General features: G+C 40.5%; 2 protein-coding genes across 3 annotated transcripts in view; one reads left to right on the forward strand and one right to left on the reverse strand.

Moving 5' to 3' along the window:
• The first annotated feature begins 3,561 nt into the window (after nucleotides 1–3,561).
• Nucleotides 3,562–12,167, forward strand: LAMTOR3 (late endosomal/lysosomal adaptor, MAPK and MTOR activator 3). Of its 2 annotated transcripts, none has more exons than XM_050944488.1 (7): nucleotides 3,562–3,713; nucleotides 6,087–6,143; nucleotides 7,075–7,109; nucleotides 7,836–7,894; nucleotides 8,891–8,955; nucleotides 10,064–10,127; nucleotides 11,290–12,167. In XM_050944488.1, the coding sequence occupies exons 2-7, from the start codon at nucleotides 6,135–6,137 to the stop codon at nucleotides 11,361–11,363; spliced, it is 306 nt and encodes a 101-aa protein (XP_050800445.1). In that variant the 5' UTR covers nucleotides 3,562–3,713; nucleotides 6,087–6,134; the 3' UTR covers nucleotides 11,364–12,167. The 2 variants fall into 2 exon arrangements, with proteins under 2 accessions (XP_050800445.1, XP_050800444.1); XM_050944487.1 differs by having other exon boundaries at nucleotides 3,567–3,713; nucleotides 8,822–8,955.
• Nucleotides 12,168–12,863: 696 nt separating this feature from the next.
• DAPP1 (dual adaptor of phosphotyrosine and 3-phosphoinositides 1) overlaps nucleotides 12,864–15,981 on the reverse strand; it is a 52,454-nt gene continuing 49,336 nt past the window's right edge. The window contains exon 9 of the mRNA XM_050944476.1: nucleotides 12,864–14,406. Within this exon, the coding sequence (XP_050800433.1) occupies nucleotides 14,356–14,406 (51 nt within the window). The 3' untranslated portion in view covers nucleotides 12,864–14,355. The remainder of the gene's footprint in view (nucleotides 14,407–15,981) is intronic.

The raw sequence follows: 15,981 nt of genomic DNA on the forward strand, positions 1-15,981 counted from the left end.
ATCAGAGGGGTAGCTGTTTTAGTCTGGATCTGTAAAAGCAGCCAAGAATCCTGTGGCACCTTATAGACTAACAGATGTTTTGGAGCATGAGCTTTCATGGGTGAATACCCACTTCATCAGATGCTCATGCTCCAAAACGTCTGTTAGTCTATAAGGTGCCACAGGATTCTTTGCAACTATTTCACTGTATGCTCAGCTCATGTAGATATTGAGAACTAACAATAGGAACATACTTATCTTATAAGATCAATTATTCCTTTTTAAGGCAAAGAGTTCTAGCTACTAAAATGGTGTCTAATCTTAAATTATTCTTATATATTTTGAAAATACTGAATTGTTTTATAAATTGACTCTTCTACACAGCTATTAATTACCAAAATGAAGACTGCCAACTTGCAGTAAACAATTTTTCATTTCCACTGGGAAAAAACAACTACTAATCATAAGCAATATTCTGGTGCTGCTAACTCCCTTTAATCAAATGACTCAGCAGTGAAAGTGACAAGTTCATACCATCTATTAGTTTGTAGTTAGTTTAAATGTAGTTGAGACATTGGGTGATGGTGATCATGCAAATATTAAGGCTGTGGACTTTGGCAGACCTGAAACAGGTTCTGTGATTGATATCTGCAACCCTAAGCTTAAGGTGAAATCCATGCCCCACACTGCAATCAGTGGCAAAACCCCAAGTGATTTTAATGAGGCCAAGATTACACCACTAATCCAGCTCACAATTATTTGGGTTTATGTATTTGTTACACGTTTCTGAGATTAATATTAAAAATGGGCATAAGATTTACTATGGTTATATATGTATGATGACTTTAAGTAACAAAAGTTCCTCTTCAGATTGAAAAGAAGTTGAGTAGGAGAATTAGAGCACATACACACACCTCTGAGTGTGGAGGTGGGAATCAGCCTCAACCCTTACAATGTATTAAAGCCAGGTGGGGATCTAATATAATTGCATGTCTACAGTTTATATAATTGGATGGCACATAAACTGCCTTATATAAGAACGAACAAACTGCAATGATAAAGGAAATAAGCTATGCAGAAAAGTGGTGTAAAATTAAAATTCATCATTTTGGGGGAGATTTTTTTCAAAAGATGACTGGACATTGCATTCCTGGGAAGGAGCATATGAACAGCAAAAGTCTAAACTTATCAAAAATGACATACTTGAACACAACCCCCATTTGGATAATCTGCCTTTTAGTGCTAAAAGAAGAAAATGATTTTTAAATCTTGGAGAGAAATTCATAAACTGATACTAAATTTCCACTCTTGTCCTGTTTAATTATATAAAAATCATCAAGGACAGCACTTAACTTTAATAACTGTTTTTAAAAATACAGCAATGTGACTTACTAGAACAAATGCTGCTTTCCTCCTCTACGTGCATAATGGCAAACACAGCAGGTGAGCCTCTGTCACTAGTTTTTACTGAACTATATAATAATTTTTTAAAATTACAACTTGCTTGGTCAGCAGCACTGCAGGTGGAAACCCCTCCAACAGGAATAATTGATAAGACATTTGAAAATTGCCCTTTGAATTGCAGCAGGCCTGTCACACCCTCTTGTTAGAGAATGTGAAAACAACTTGGGATTGCCAGTTATTTTGCTGTCCAAGAACTATTTTTTTTATGTTAGATAAAATTTTTAGCATAGGTGACAGATTAGAATAGAGGGTAATTCTAGCTGCATTTCAAGATAAAAGCTTAAACAATTCATTCTATTTGTTCTTTATCCTTTTTGTTCCTGAATTGATTGGTATTTCCCCTCCAGCATCACCCATGGGCCAGGCACCTCTAAATATGTATATTCGGCAGAACTTTCTTCCCTCTTTAGAATTTATTATGAAAAGTGATTGTCAAGCTTTATCCCTAGTTAAACTGAATAGTTGTTGATACAATCCTTTCCTAATGGTTAAGATCATGCTTTGCACTATACTATGTGAGCACATGATTTACATTAGTGTAACACCTTTCACCCAGAAGGTCCTAAAGCATTTACAAAATACGTTAAACATTGTGCAAATGAGATCACTTTGCCAATCTGTAACATGATACTAATTCTAATATCAAATGTTGGAACTGTTCAACAGTGTAAAGCAACAGTATACCATAATTTAGGACATGAAGTGGAGATGTCACTTGAAACCACTGGCGAAATTATAGCTGGGATTTACATAACATGAATTGGGCCAGGAATTTGGCTTAATCTTAAGAAACATACATGACCTTAACTAAATAGCAGGACTTCAGTTTTGCATTTCTTGCAAAAGACAAGATCTTCAGCAGCACATTGCCATCTTGCTGGGAGAGTGACCTACCAAGTTACCACACCATTTTGTGCAGCATCCCTTTCCTTAGAGGCCACTGGGACTCAGTGCAACTATTTAGGTTTACCAGAGCTGAACAGCTCAGCAGGATGTGCTTTTTTTCTTTTCAAGTCCTTCTAACACGTGTGGTGTAAATATACATAATTTATCCTGTATAACAATTATGCATAATGTCATTTACATCTTTTTCTAGAGGATGGCTGTTAGTGATGAATAAATATTAAAATTTGGAGTTGAACAGGACTGCACCTCTAACTCAGCCAGATTTTCAGTGTGATCCCCTTCCATTTTCATGGGACAGTGTCTCAATCCTAAACCAGTTACCTAACTCCCAAAATCAGAAAACTTGGAAGAGCTGGACTGCCCTTAGGAGAATGAAAGCAAACTACCTGCTAAAGAGGGGATTATTTATATTTTTAAAATGGTGTGTCATTTTACTCCACAGCTGAAAGGAACTTCAGAGGAAATGCAAATAATCTCTAACCTACCTTTGCCCTGAAATATCAAATTCTCTGAGATTCCACAATGCAAACTATCAGCTGTTGAATTGTTTGCAGCGGTGTTGTAGCTCTGGTAGCCCCACGCTATCAGAGATACAACGTGGGTGAGAGAAGTTTGTCTTTTCCACCATCGTGGCCCAACACAGGCCGGTGTCACTATGAGAAGGGCTGTCCATAAATTGCATCGTGCATTAGGGTCTTTTCATTGTGTGTGTGTTTCAGGGTTACTAAGTGTTACAAAGGGTGTAGGCTGCGCACTGAAAACCACCCCCCGAACAATGGGTTAGGGCAGGCAATTCATCGACAGCCCCCAGGGCCCTTTGCAGGATCCCTGCCAAGCCAGAGCCAGCAGCAGCTGCATCCGGATCCCGCTGGAAGTGAGTGCGGGGGCCCACTGCCCAGCACCCACCCTGTGCCCCTGGCAGGCGCCCCTACAGCCCGAGCACTACAACAGGGCGCGCGGCTCCTGAGGCGGGGCCAGGACGCGACCACGAGCCCCTCCTGCCACCTCCCGCGCCGCGGTCCCTACGCCAGTGCAGTCACATGACCCTCTCTGCAGGATTTCCCTTGGGGCGGAAGGAGGCAGAGATGCCCCCGCGGCTTGGCCCTTTGCTTGTCTCCTCCCGCTCCCACTAGCGCAGCCCTTTGGCTGCGCTCACTGAGCAGGCGCAAACATATGAGCATGCTCACTAGGTACAAGGGAGACCGATCTGACGCTACACCGGAAGTGAGGACGGCGCGCGGGGGCAGAAGCGATCGTTCGGGTGGGGAATCATGTGATTGAGGGTTAAAGGGAAGCGGCTGCTGTCATCTGTGGTATTTTTGTGAGGAATTCCGGAAGAAGCGGGCGGCCTGTTGGACGCTGGGGTAAGGGGGGGGGTGGATGGGCGGACCCCCCAGCAGAGGTAATGTGTTGTGGTAATTGTTATTATAGGCCCTCCGGCTCCCCCCCCAACCCTCTGTTCAGGGGCTGGGGGACTCGGAGCTCCGCAAACCCCAGCCCCTTGGGAGGGCCGATGGGACAGTTTGTAGGGAGCGGGGGGTGCTAAGCGCCACAAAAGCAAACGGTGACCCCTGGATATGATGGGAACCGCTTCAAGTCAGGGGGTGCGGGTGCACCCCTAGTTCCAGCACCTGTGCTCCCTGGGGCAGGGAGCAGCCCAGCCTGTCCTTGGCCACACCGTGCACAGCTGTGAGAGCCCTGTGGCCTGTCGGGTGCCAGGGCACAGCCCAAGGAGGGGCTGGGATTCTCGGGTAGCCAGACCCGCTCCTTGACCTGCCTTGGGAGCAGGTGCAATCTGCTCCCCTGCCGGCTGGCTTCCCTCGTGGAATCAGAGAAAGGCAGGACTTGAGTGACCCTACCCCACTCCACCCCTGCAGGAGCCAGCAAACCTAAACTAGCCGTGAGAGGTGTTTGTCCAGCCTGTTCTAAAAACCTGCAGTGAGGGGGATTCCACAGCCTCCTTTGGAAAGCTGGTCCAGTTCTCAGCTATCCTTACAGCTAGGAAGCTTTTCCTCCTACTTAACCTAAATCTCGCTTGCTGCAGGTTAGGCCCACTACTTCTTATCTTACTCTTAAATAGACACAGAGGACAGTTGATCCCTCTCCTTCTAACAACCTTTTACATATCTGATGACTGTTAGTTCCCACCTCAGTCTTTTCTTCAGACTAAACATCTCCTGTTTTTTTTAACCTTTTCTCATATGTTGAGCTTTTTAACCCTTCTGTCGTTTTTGTTGCTCTTTTTTGGACTCTCTCTCCATTTTGTTCACATATTTCCTAAAATGTTATACCCAAAACTGGACCCAGTACTCCAGCAGAGGCCTCACCAGTGCAGAGTAGACTGGGACAGTTACCACCCCTGTCTTGCGTATGATGCTGACAGCAGTCTACGTTAGTTGAAACTGCCTTTCGAAATAGTCCATGTGGCGGGTGTTTCCAGTGGGATGATGACAAAAACAGAGATGACTGACTGTCTGTATGACCAAAGGAACAGTGTACATAGGCAGCTGAAGAGTCAGTGGCCAGGGTTTGCAACACTGACACTCCTGCTGTCTGGACATCCAGAAACAAACATGGTTTCCAGATGGCAAGCTCTGGTAACAAACCACTGGGAGAACTCCATGTAAGGCACGGACAGTGCTTTCAGTTACTTCCCCTGTTGTGCTAGTATTACAGCTCTCTTATCTGGATTGAGTTTAAGCTGACTAACTCATCCATATACCCCACTCTGTCTGATGTGATTCAGTGATTGTAGCAGAGGCAGGAAAGAGAGAGCTCTCAGAAAATATCTAGACTAACAACTGCCTAATGTTGTCCCATTGAAACATACAAACTTGCTGGCAGAGTTTATTGTAGAGAGTATCCAGGAATAACATGTGTACATACCTTCACCGTACAATCATTCCTCTCTTTAGCACCCCATCACTGAGGCCAGGTCTACACTACAAACTTACGTCGGTATAACTACATTGCTCAAGCAGCAAAGAATCCTATGGTACCTTATAGACTAACAGACGTTTTGAAGCATGAGCTTTCGTGGGTGCATGCATCTGACGAAGTGAGTATTCACCCACAAAAGCTCATGCTCCAAAATGTCTGTTAGTCTATAAGGTGCCACAGGATTCTTTGCTGCTTTTACAGATCCAGACTAACGCGGCTACCCCTCTGATACATTGCTCAAGGATGTGAAAAATCCACATCCCTGAGCAATGCAGTTATATCAACCTAACCCCTGGTGTAAATATTACTGTGTCAAGAGCGTCTCCTGTCGACATAGCTACCACTTCTCATGGAGGTGGATGAACTACACGGACAGGAGAAGCATTACACCAGCGCAGCTGAGCTGCTGCAGCTTTTTAAGTGTAGATCTGCCCTGAGACGCCCTTTACCTAGTTTATGCAGCTTTTGACCTATGTTTCCTACTGAGATGGGTGAGACAGTTGCAACAGGTCTGCTTGTGGGGGAAGGCCTTCTGGGGAACAGCTTGTGTTTAGCTTGTGGTAAGTCAGTTTCTTTGAAGAGCAGTTTAATGCCAATGATTCATTCTGTTGGGCAGGGTAGTGTGAGCTTTATCCTCTTCACATTGGCACCAGAAGGAGAGCCACAGGATGCTGCAAATTAATAGGGACACTTCTCCCTTCTTAATTTTGTGTGAGAGTAGGCAAAAAAGAGAGCAAGAGAGAGAAGGAGGTCATAAAAGCTTATATGCTTGACTAATGTTGACTCTTATTTTTCAGGAACTTTGACAGTACATCTGATCACTTTTTTTCCAAAAGTTTCTAACCATGGCTGACGTAAGTATTTTGAAAATACACATTTCTGTTTGAAAATATTTTGTCTTTGTAATTATATGGTTTTGTTTGTTTGTTTGTTTTTGTTGGGGGGGGCGGGAGGGATTGTTTCACTATTTGTGAAAGCTACCAAACAGGAAGAAACTATAGACCTTGTCCAAAAAAGCTTACTTTACGGCCCCAATCCTGTAAACAGATCCATGTGGACACACCCTTATGAAACCTCATTCAGTTCAGTGTGAATACTGATGTCAGTAAAGTTATGCATGAGCTAAAGTGTTTGCAGGACTAAGGCCTTAGAAGACTTTGAAAGGGGAACAGGTCTTGATTGATTGAGAATGACATGATTATGCAAAAGGGGAGAGAATCTACTCTTTGTTCAGTAACTTGTAAAGTGATTATATTTGGAAGACACTAAAACAAAGTTCACATGTGTCTGGGATATGCATTTGTAGCTGCGACTATATTAAAATATTCAAGCGCTTTGTATTTAGTGTGTTTAACATGAAACATTATATTTAAAACACTTAGGGAGGACAGAGAAATGCAACAATATGCTTGCTGCCACTTCACTAAATGTATTGGATGCATTTTAGGTAGTTAACAAATATCAGTATGTACATTTTCAGCCACTGAAATGATTTACTTATTCCTTTAATTCTGTTATATGAGTACTATAATATGTAAATTCTGGAACTCAAGACTATTTTTATATACAACCACCAAAGAGTAGGGTGCGGGAGCTGATCAGTTATAATTCAAAATACTTCACACAATGCAATTTAAAATAAGTGTTTTGTGGTAGAACAGAAGAGGAAGTTTTTTTTTTTAAATGACGCAAATGGTTTCTACTGTGATTAAAATTGTGGAAGTTTCATACATGTGCTTTATTTTTCAAAATAATCATATTTCATACTCTTATTTTTCTTTGTAGGACCTGAAAAGGTTTCTGTACAAAAAATTACCAAGGTAACATAGCTATCATGCTATAGTAAAGTGTTCACTTTACACTCTGTGCTGCTTCGCAATTAATGTATGTTAATATTTACCTGGATTTTAGTGGGCTCTAGTGAAAGTAATCCAACAGACTGTCCATACTGTCTGAACACTTTTTTAAAAGAATCTATTACATTTTAGATTGCAGGTTCCTATACGCTGAATAATATTTATTTGGCTGCAAAAACTTAACTTTTGCTAACCTAGCTTTAATATTAAGACACAGTTATCTTGAAACTTAGTACACTGTTGTTTTTGAATGAGTTAAGTCAGTTCAGGTGGAAATAACTCAAACTTTTCCATCTGTCCACTCCAAAAGAAGTACAGTACTCTACTCTTCACTTCATTTTAAGTGTTAAATAATAGGGTTAAAAAAAGCTCCTGTTACTGGAATAATTTTATTCGAATTCAAGCAACACTTCATACTGGCTTTGTGAAAACTGCACTAAGGGACTACCTCCAATAGCAGTCCCCTTACTGAAGCTGAAGGACCTCCACAATTTCTAGTAGAAGGCTGCCTGTGGTCCCTTGGATATCACATAATGAAAGCTAGATTAATGGTGGGCACTCCTTGCACTATCACATCTCTCATTGCTACCTCTCCTGTTTTCACTTTCGTATGTGTTTGCTGAATAAAATGAATCTCACTGCCAACATTTAAACTGGGTAAAAACAACAGTTTTATTTTATTTCCTCTAGTGTTGAAGGTCTTCATGCTATTTTAGTGTCAGACAGAGATGGTGTGCCTGTTATCAAAGGTAAATCATAACATCTGATCCCTAATGGACATCTTTAATTGAAAGACAAAAAATTGGCTTCCTAATGGAGAGAAGACTCTTCCTCCTGTCGGGTTTTTAGTTTACTGTAAATATTGGAGGTTGATCTAAGCATTAAGTCAGACATGCTCAAATTTGGGACATTTTAACAAGGATTTATTGAACACTAAATTATCTCTTAAAGGGAGCCCTCTATCTAGGTACATGCAGCGTGTTTAAAACCATAGTCTGTAGGCACCTTACCATGGCATCAGTGAAGAGAGCTGGAATCATGTAACGAGTTTATACCTTAAAGCTGCTTTGAGATTGGTAGACAATACCAGGTTTGGTTTAGAAATCTGATATGACCAAGTGCTACCCACAGATAGATGTACCAACTGCTGTTGACTTAATTCTGAATTTGTTTGCATCAGGATTGTGCTATCCTTACCTTACTTTCCGGTAGTAGTGTGAGACATCTAGTGCTACAGGCACAGTGGTGTAAGTTAAGAATCTAAAGATGGTTTTTATGTTCCATCTCATTTAATGATGCTCAGTAGGAGTTGCATGTATGTGTGAATCTGAAGTTGCATGATATGGGTGAAATGGGATGGGTCTTGCATGCTGTTGCAAGTGACACAATAAAACAAAACAGCATCAGCACAGATCATGGTGCAGCAAACAAGCATATAGAAAATAAACCATCCTCAGAATGTTAGGAAAGCTTGCTGCTGATGTGATAAAGATATACAGAGTAAAACATCTTCCAAGGCACATCAATAGGCCTTCATTATTGAGGGAAGGTGGGAAGCAGGTAGGGGCAGTTTGATGTGTATGAGATCTAATCTAGTTTACTGTTGCCTCAGATGCAGGATGCCCTTCCCATATGTACAAAGATCACGTAGGAATGTAAAATATGTTTTGTTCCAGTTGCCAATGATAATGCTCCAGAGCATGCACTTAGACCTGGTTTCTTGTCCACCTTTGCACTTGCAACAGACCAGGGCAGCAAACTAGGGCTTTCAAAAAACAAGAGTATCATCTGTTACTACAACACATACCAGGTAAGAGTCTGTTGGCCAGAGCTGTCCTACATGATTTCTGTTTTGTTTTTTTAAACTCTGTGCTGGCTTTATACTGGGGTTCGATTATATTTAAACGTGTGTTTTGTTTTCCTAAAATATGTAAGAGCTGGTTATGCTGTATTTTTGCGATATTCGTTGGAATTAGCTTTTGTTTCTCAGCATCAATAATGAGTTACTGGTTCAGGACAGTACTTGAAGGTCACTGTGTGCTCCAGCAGATGGTGCCTGTTGCAAATCTCTTAATATCTACCATTCTAAATTTTGTGCTTATTGCTCACCATTTAAAAATATTTATCTTGGAAAAACAAAATGTACATATTTATACATGTGATCAGCGATACTGCTGAACAAGCTGGGGTTTCTGTCCACTTTAACCTGTGTACCCATTAAATCCTGCTTCAGGAAGTGTCCGGGCAAGGAAATTTACATAGAACAGTTCACCGTTTATAAACTTGATTTTTTTTTTTCATGTGTCTGCTGACATCCATCATCCTTCAACAGATTCACACTCCTGCTCAGTTCACAATGGATTGATGAGCAGAATTTTACAGATGGGCGTTGATACAAACAAATGAAAAAAGCATAACTGTTTAGATTTGCTATATTCAGCTTTGTTTGATGGAAAATAAATGCAAAAAAGTAGCTGTTAGACCCTGACTGCATTGGCCTGACATACTTTTGACAGTACTAGCATATGTTCAGCATTTCTGAATTATTCTTTGTCACTCCTTCCCCTGAATAGTATTTATTTATTTAATCATGTAACAAGAGGGAGGAAATAACATACACACTATGCTGCAGCTTTTAAATTTGGTTAGATTTCACAATGGGTACACAATACTGTACATATCTGTGAGTCACAAAATGGGATTGCTGTCTATCTCTGCTAGCACCTTTAAACTCTGAATCTTTAAAACATATACATAAAAGCCAGTCCTTTTTCCTATTTATAATTTAAATTGATGGGACCAGTTGCATGAATAAGGACTGCAGGATTAGGGAATGAGTATAGCAAATTTTACACTTTATTTTTTGACAAGCAGCATATTGATTTTTGAGGAACTTCTTCTGTTTTTGTGTTTTTAAGGTGGTCCAGTTCAATCGGTTACCTTTGGTAGTAAGCTTCATTGCTAGCAGCAATGCCAATACCGGTACGTTTTCATTATCAGTAATTTCCTAAACTGTTATGACTAGAGTGATATATTTTCAGTAAAAGACTTAAAATAATTCATTTGAAAAATGAGTTACATAAACTTAGGTCCGTATTCATTACACAACTGCATATTCATTTGTTAGCAGCATGGACTCTGATAAAAAGGGTCATGGTTGATTGGAAAAAAGTATTTTCAGTAAAATTTTCAAAACTGTGTAAGTCCCAATGGGTCTGATATTTGAAACTTTTGAAAATAGGAGTTTGGCAAAATTTTCAAAAATACCTATGATCTTTCTTAGAAGCAATTCATTTCCCCACATGTTCTAATAATGCATTACCTTAAACAGGATGTGAACCTCACTTATTTGGAAAATGCACTGGTAATGACCCCACAATACAAATGGTTGACAATCTTTCTTCTCCCTCAGTGCCCACAAACATGAAAACAAAAACAAACAAAAGCCTCTACATTATTCTGTCCTCCAGGCTTCACGGTGTCTAGTCTTCATTTTTGTCTGTTGGATGCTAAGGTCTGCAGGGAAGGTACTGTTTTGTCTTAAACAGCTTAGCACATTAGTGCTTAATACTTTTTGCTAGTGATAAGGATGATGGTACAAAGATTCTGCAGGCCAGATTTTTGCCCTCTGTTGACCTGTGCAACATCTGGTCTCAAAATTATGCCCTTCAGTTATGCAGGACTCTGAATTGGGCACTCCAATGTGTCCACTTAACTCTCTGCTTGTTCCAGAGGAAATCCTCTTTTGTAGTCATTGTTCTCTGACTTTCCAACATACACGTTCTCCCACTACTTCCCAGAACCCGCATGGCGTGGAAGCGATGCTGCAGCTGCCAGTGAAGAGGAAGACTGCTTGCATTGGCTCTGTTCCTGTTCTGGGGACTTTTCTGCCCTGTTTTGCTCTTATTTGATTCCCCCATCTGTGACTCAAAGAGGAAGAGATGAGAGGGCACTTAATTACAGTGGCAATTGCTGGTCACTGCTGTGATTAGCTCTCATATGCTGCTTCCTTGCAGAGTGATAAGCTGAAGTGAAATCAGTTTAGTTTTATAAACACTTTCATTATTATTGACTGCTTTGGAGAGAGGCTTGATGGATGCTGTGTAGTGTAACTATTTTGTATCTCCTCTTCTTATTGTTACAGGATTGATCGTCAGCTTAGAGAAAGAGCTTGCTCCCTTGTTTGAAGAGTTGAGGCAGGTTGTAGAGGTTTCTTAACCTGATGGTGTCATCAAAATGCGGCATCTCTTCACTACCCAATGGGACATAAAGATTTAATAATTCTCAGCCTACAAAACAACAAATGTTTGAGAGGAAATATCACTTCCCCCATTGTACTAAATATTTAAGATTAAATTTGTACATAGTGCTGAACTGGAAATGAGATACTAGTGTCTTGTAGATAGACTCTTTGGCCATGTGTCTTGTATTGTGCAGTACTGGAGAGACCAGCAAATGGCTCCAGTGGAGCCCTTACTAAGGATCAGGTTTAACAGAGTTGACCGGTATCCGCATACTGTCGGTCCAGATAAGTGACCCACAGCTCCCTTGCTGTACAGGAAATGAAGTATTGAAATAGGGTTTACCCTCTCACTAGCCACCACTACACAGTGGGGAAGTAGAATTAATTTTCATTGTCTTCATTGCTTCTTTGCATGTGCTAGGAAAAAGAGAAAATATGCTGGCAGTCCTAGCAGTACAATCAATAACTAGTCCATATTTTTCTATTTTTGTGACTCTTCGGTAAAGGAATACTACTAATCTGAATGTGAGCTTCCTGGGTATAGGAGAAGGATGCTGCTATTTCTATATAAGTTACAGCTTCAAGCGTTTTCCTTATTACTGGGTACAAGTGCCCAATCAGTGTTGCACTTTCTTGTATTTCTTTTGTAGAGTGTAGGTGTGATACCCATGTTTTGTCTTTTGTTCTGGTATTTGTGGCTATGTTAGTGGTAACACTTGATCTCATCTATTTTTAGGTTTTCCTAAGTAAATGTCGAAATAAAACAATATTTTTAAAAATGTTGTAACCTGATCCATTTTATAACTGTCCTAAAATATTGCTGGTAAACCTGCTTTTCCATGCAGATAACTGTCTCCCTTGTTGCTTTATAAATGTACAACTTGGATAATTTGTGGGCTGAAAAATAACATGTGTGGATCTCATCTAGAGCTCATCTTTGAATTTCTATCAAAACTTGCATCATTTGCTGTCCAATGTCAACCTCTACACATGTTGGCCTTCTATAAGTAAAAACACTTGAGGCTGTATAATGTCTTTTTTAAGAAAGATTTTTCAGATAATCTAGTCCCAAAACATCTGCAAATACTTTAAATTCCATATAGAAACTAATCAGCCAATGTAGACCCCTGATCAACCAGTGTAACATCCTATCTGTGTGAAGCTCCATTTGAAAAGCCGCGAGCTGTATTCTAACCTGGCTTCAGTTTGTGATTGTTTGAGAGAGGTAGTGTATGTTCTGCAATCTGGCCTGTTCTCATAGGAAGAAGCTCTGATTGTGAGATGATTTGACTTCACACAGGATTTCCCATCCGTTAGTAGAGAAGCATGACTACTGTTGGCTTACCAACAGGGTTGTATCAAGTATTTCTACTCTATTGCAGTTATCTTATAATTTCTTTGGAGGAAAAAGGAGAGGGAAATCATTATTAAAACTTCGATTGTGATGCATGCAGTCAAGGAAGTTAGCAACAAAATTTTATAAAATAGAGTACCTTTTTAATAGTATGGTGAAACTGTGTTTACTCAGACATTTTAAAATATTTAGTCTATACAAAAAACATCAAATACTGTGAACATCTAAGTTAAAACAAAATACTATTCCTGTAATTACAATTCTGAATTCTTCCTCTATCATAATGGAGGCTCTTGTTTTTCCAGGCTCAGGTACCTCTCTTCACACAGTAAAGGCAGCTATGGAAAATTAAACCGGTTGGTGTGCAAGCTTTATTTTAAAAATGCCACAGCAGTTTATATGGCAGGAGAACATAAAATGTCCTTGTCTCATGTAAAATATTTTTGAGCAGGTACAATTCAAGCTAATTTGATATTTAAAAACAACTTCATGATCCCTGCTTTCTTTGTCTGGATAGCTGCCACATGCTGTACAATTAATTTTCAGAATATAACTTGTTTCTTATCCCTTTGCCCCGATTCCCAAAACACACAAACCTAATCAACTAAAATGAATAGCTTCTGCTTGTAAACTCTCAATACTAACCAAGGAAAAGATCATTACGAGCAGATGCTGCTAGCAGAAATGTGTAAAATTTAACGATCATCTTCATGTGGGTAAGTGAAGGGCACACGCCTCTGCTAGAATTCCACTACACACCCCATGGGGACCAAGGACTTTGCTAGCTGTAGAGCATTCTCTCCTCATTCCATGGCCACCTATAGCTACTCCTTCATGAGCATACTGGGAATGGAGAAGCTGGGGTCCAAGTGCCCTGTGCCCTTATCACCCCAATGTATAAGCAAGGATGCTCTCAATATAGTACGTCTAACAGAGAGAGTGGCAATCTACGCACTTGCAGCTACCACTGCCAAAATGTAGGATTAGACCACACACTAATAGCTTTCACCAAAACCAAGTATTATTTATCAACCACTTTGACACTGGGCTTTAAAAATATTAAGTTTATATTTTCCATGTAACAGGGACTCATGTTAATTACAAAAATATACTCTAGTCAGGTTCACAGTGAAAAAAATCCATTCTGGAGCCATAATTTTTCTCTAGGATTTAAACCCTTAAACCACAATGCAAAAGCACTATTTAAGGTTTCCAGAATATAGCTGATTTCAAATGAGTGGGCTAACCCCTGTTGCTAGTAGTTAGTTATGTATTTATTACAGAAGCTCAATGAAGCTAACATGAGTGCTTTACTACTGTACCAAAAGTGTCAAATACTGACCACTTTTGTGATCCATAAGTAAACAGCCTAGGTGGTTGAATTAAATGTGCATTAAGAATGTGACTGGGTAGGGAACCAGCACTGTTAGGATGCAACAGTTTTCCCTGATAACATTTCACATTCTGAAAGAGTCCATCTAGCATTAATCCTACATATGAAAGTATGTAGCTGTACACCGTAGGTAATGCATGTGTTGAAACTGCCCTCGTGTGAAGTGACAAACTCAATGTTGAAGGCTGAACCTTGCTGAGGAAATTACTTCGAGGAATAACTACGGAGTGGAGGTAGCATCACGCTGGTCCTGTTGTTTTCTTATTTGTGACTGAAACAAAAGACAATCCATTACTTGTTCATATATGTGGCTAGTTAAAAAGAAATATCAAAGAAAATAAAAATTGGGCAGATAGATAAAATACTAGCTGCTGATTTTTAAGCAAGTTAGATTTATAACACATTGCCCTGCCTTCCTGACTCTCACCTGATCACCCAATGTATGCTGTTTGTGTGGTCCTGTATTATCTACAGTCTAGGTAAAAAATTCCCTCAGTGCACTGGCTATGTCTCTTCCTGTGTTCTGTACAAGATTAGGAACACAAAAGGCACTCAAGACAACAGTACTGTAGAATATGCACATTCAAAATGCTTAACCAGTTTTGTGTGTGTGTCTCTTAATGCAATGCTTTTAAACTGTAGATCAAGTCTAGTTAGTCTTCTCTGTTGGGGATTTACAGACATGCAGGGGAATTCCAACAAACAAGATCCTGGGAACAAACCTAATGCCCTTCCCATATGGCAGATGCACTTTTAAAGGAACTATGCTATATATATGCCTTAGTATCTTATTATTAATCATGTTTATTACAACAGTGCCTAGGGACCAACCAAGAATAGTGAGCCACATTGTACCAGGCACTGCACAAAACATAGTAGACACACCTTGCACTAAAGAGTGTACAGTCTAACTAGGCAAGACAAAAAGGATAGTAGTAAGGGGCTGAACGTGTAAGCGGAGAGATCAATGTGGTGGTGACAAATGTCATGTAATGTACTTACCATTATGGAATGTATACAGGGGTGAAAGTAAAATTGAACTCTTACCGGTAAAGGGGCTGGCTTTTCTCCCCTGCCCCGGAAGGGGTCAGGCTGGGGATCAGCGTCGCCCAGCCAGCCCATCTGTCCTGCCTGGCCCGCGCTGCTTGGGGCTCAGCAGTGATTTAAAGGGCCCAGGGCTCTGGCTGCTGATGCATTAGTGGTGGCCAGCGCCCCAGGCCCTTTTAAACTACCGGCCCCAGGGCAGCTGCTCCTTTTGCTGCCACCCCCGCCCCCCATTGGCAGCCTGTGGGGGCAAAAGGGGGAAGAGCATTAAAGCACTGCCCTGGCAGCGCTTTAAAGAAGGTCCTTTGCCGTGGCAGCACTTTAAAGTCAGCTGTACTGGTGGGCACTTTTTATCAGTACACTATACTGCCTTACTTTCCCCCTGAATGTATACCTCATAAAAAGCAGTCTTATTCACTTTATAGGCCTCACAAAGTACATATGTATAGGTTTCATAATGTGTTATACATGTAGTGGAATAGATCCCAAGCATGCAGTTCTCACTGAAGTCAATAGAAGTTGCATGCTAATCTTTGAAGGTTCAGACTGGCTCACTGAAATTTTAACTTAGTGGGACCAATACTTTCTCAATTTGTTCACAGCATTGCCAACCCCAGCCAGTCAAAAATGATCATGAGTTGGGTCCCTAAAATCATCAATTAAATATATAAGAATTTGGGTTCTTTTTATGTTCCTTCTAATTTTTCAAGCTTTTCTTTGCTACCATGATGGCTAGAAAGTCGCTTTTCCTCCTCATGAAAACAGATTTTCACATAACAACATGATGTCAGGTGTTTAAGAA

This window comes from Gopherus flavomarginatus, chromosome 3, assembly GCF_025201925.1.
Source record: "Gopherus flavomarginatus isolate rGopFla2 chromosome 3, rGopFla2.mat.asm, whole genome shotgun sequence".
NCBI lineage: Eukaryota > Metazoa > Chordata > Testudines > Testudinidae > Gopherus > Gopherus flavomarginatus.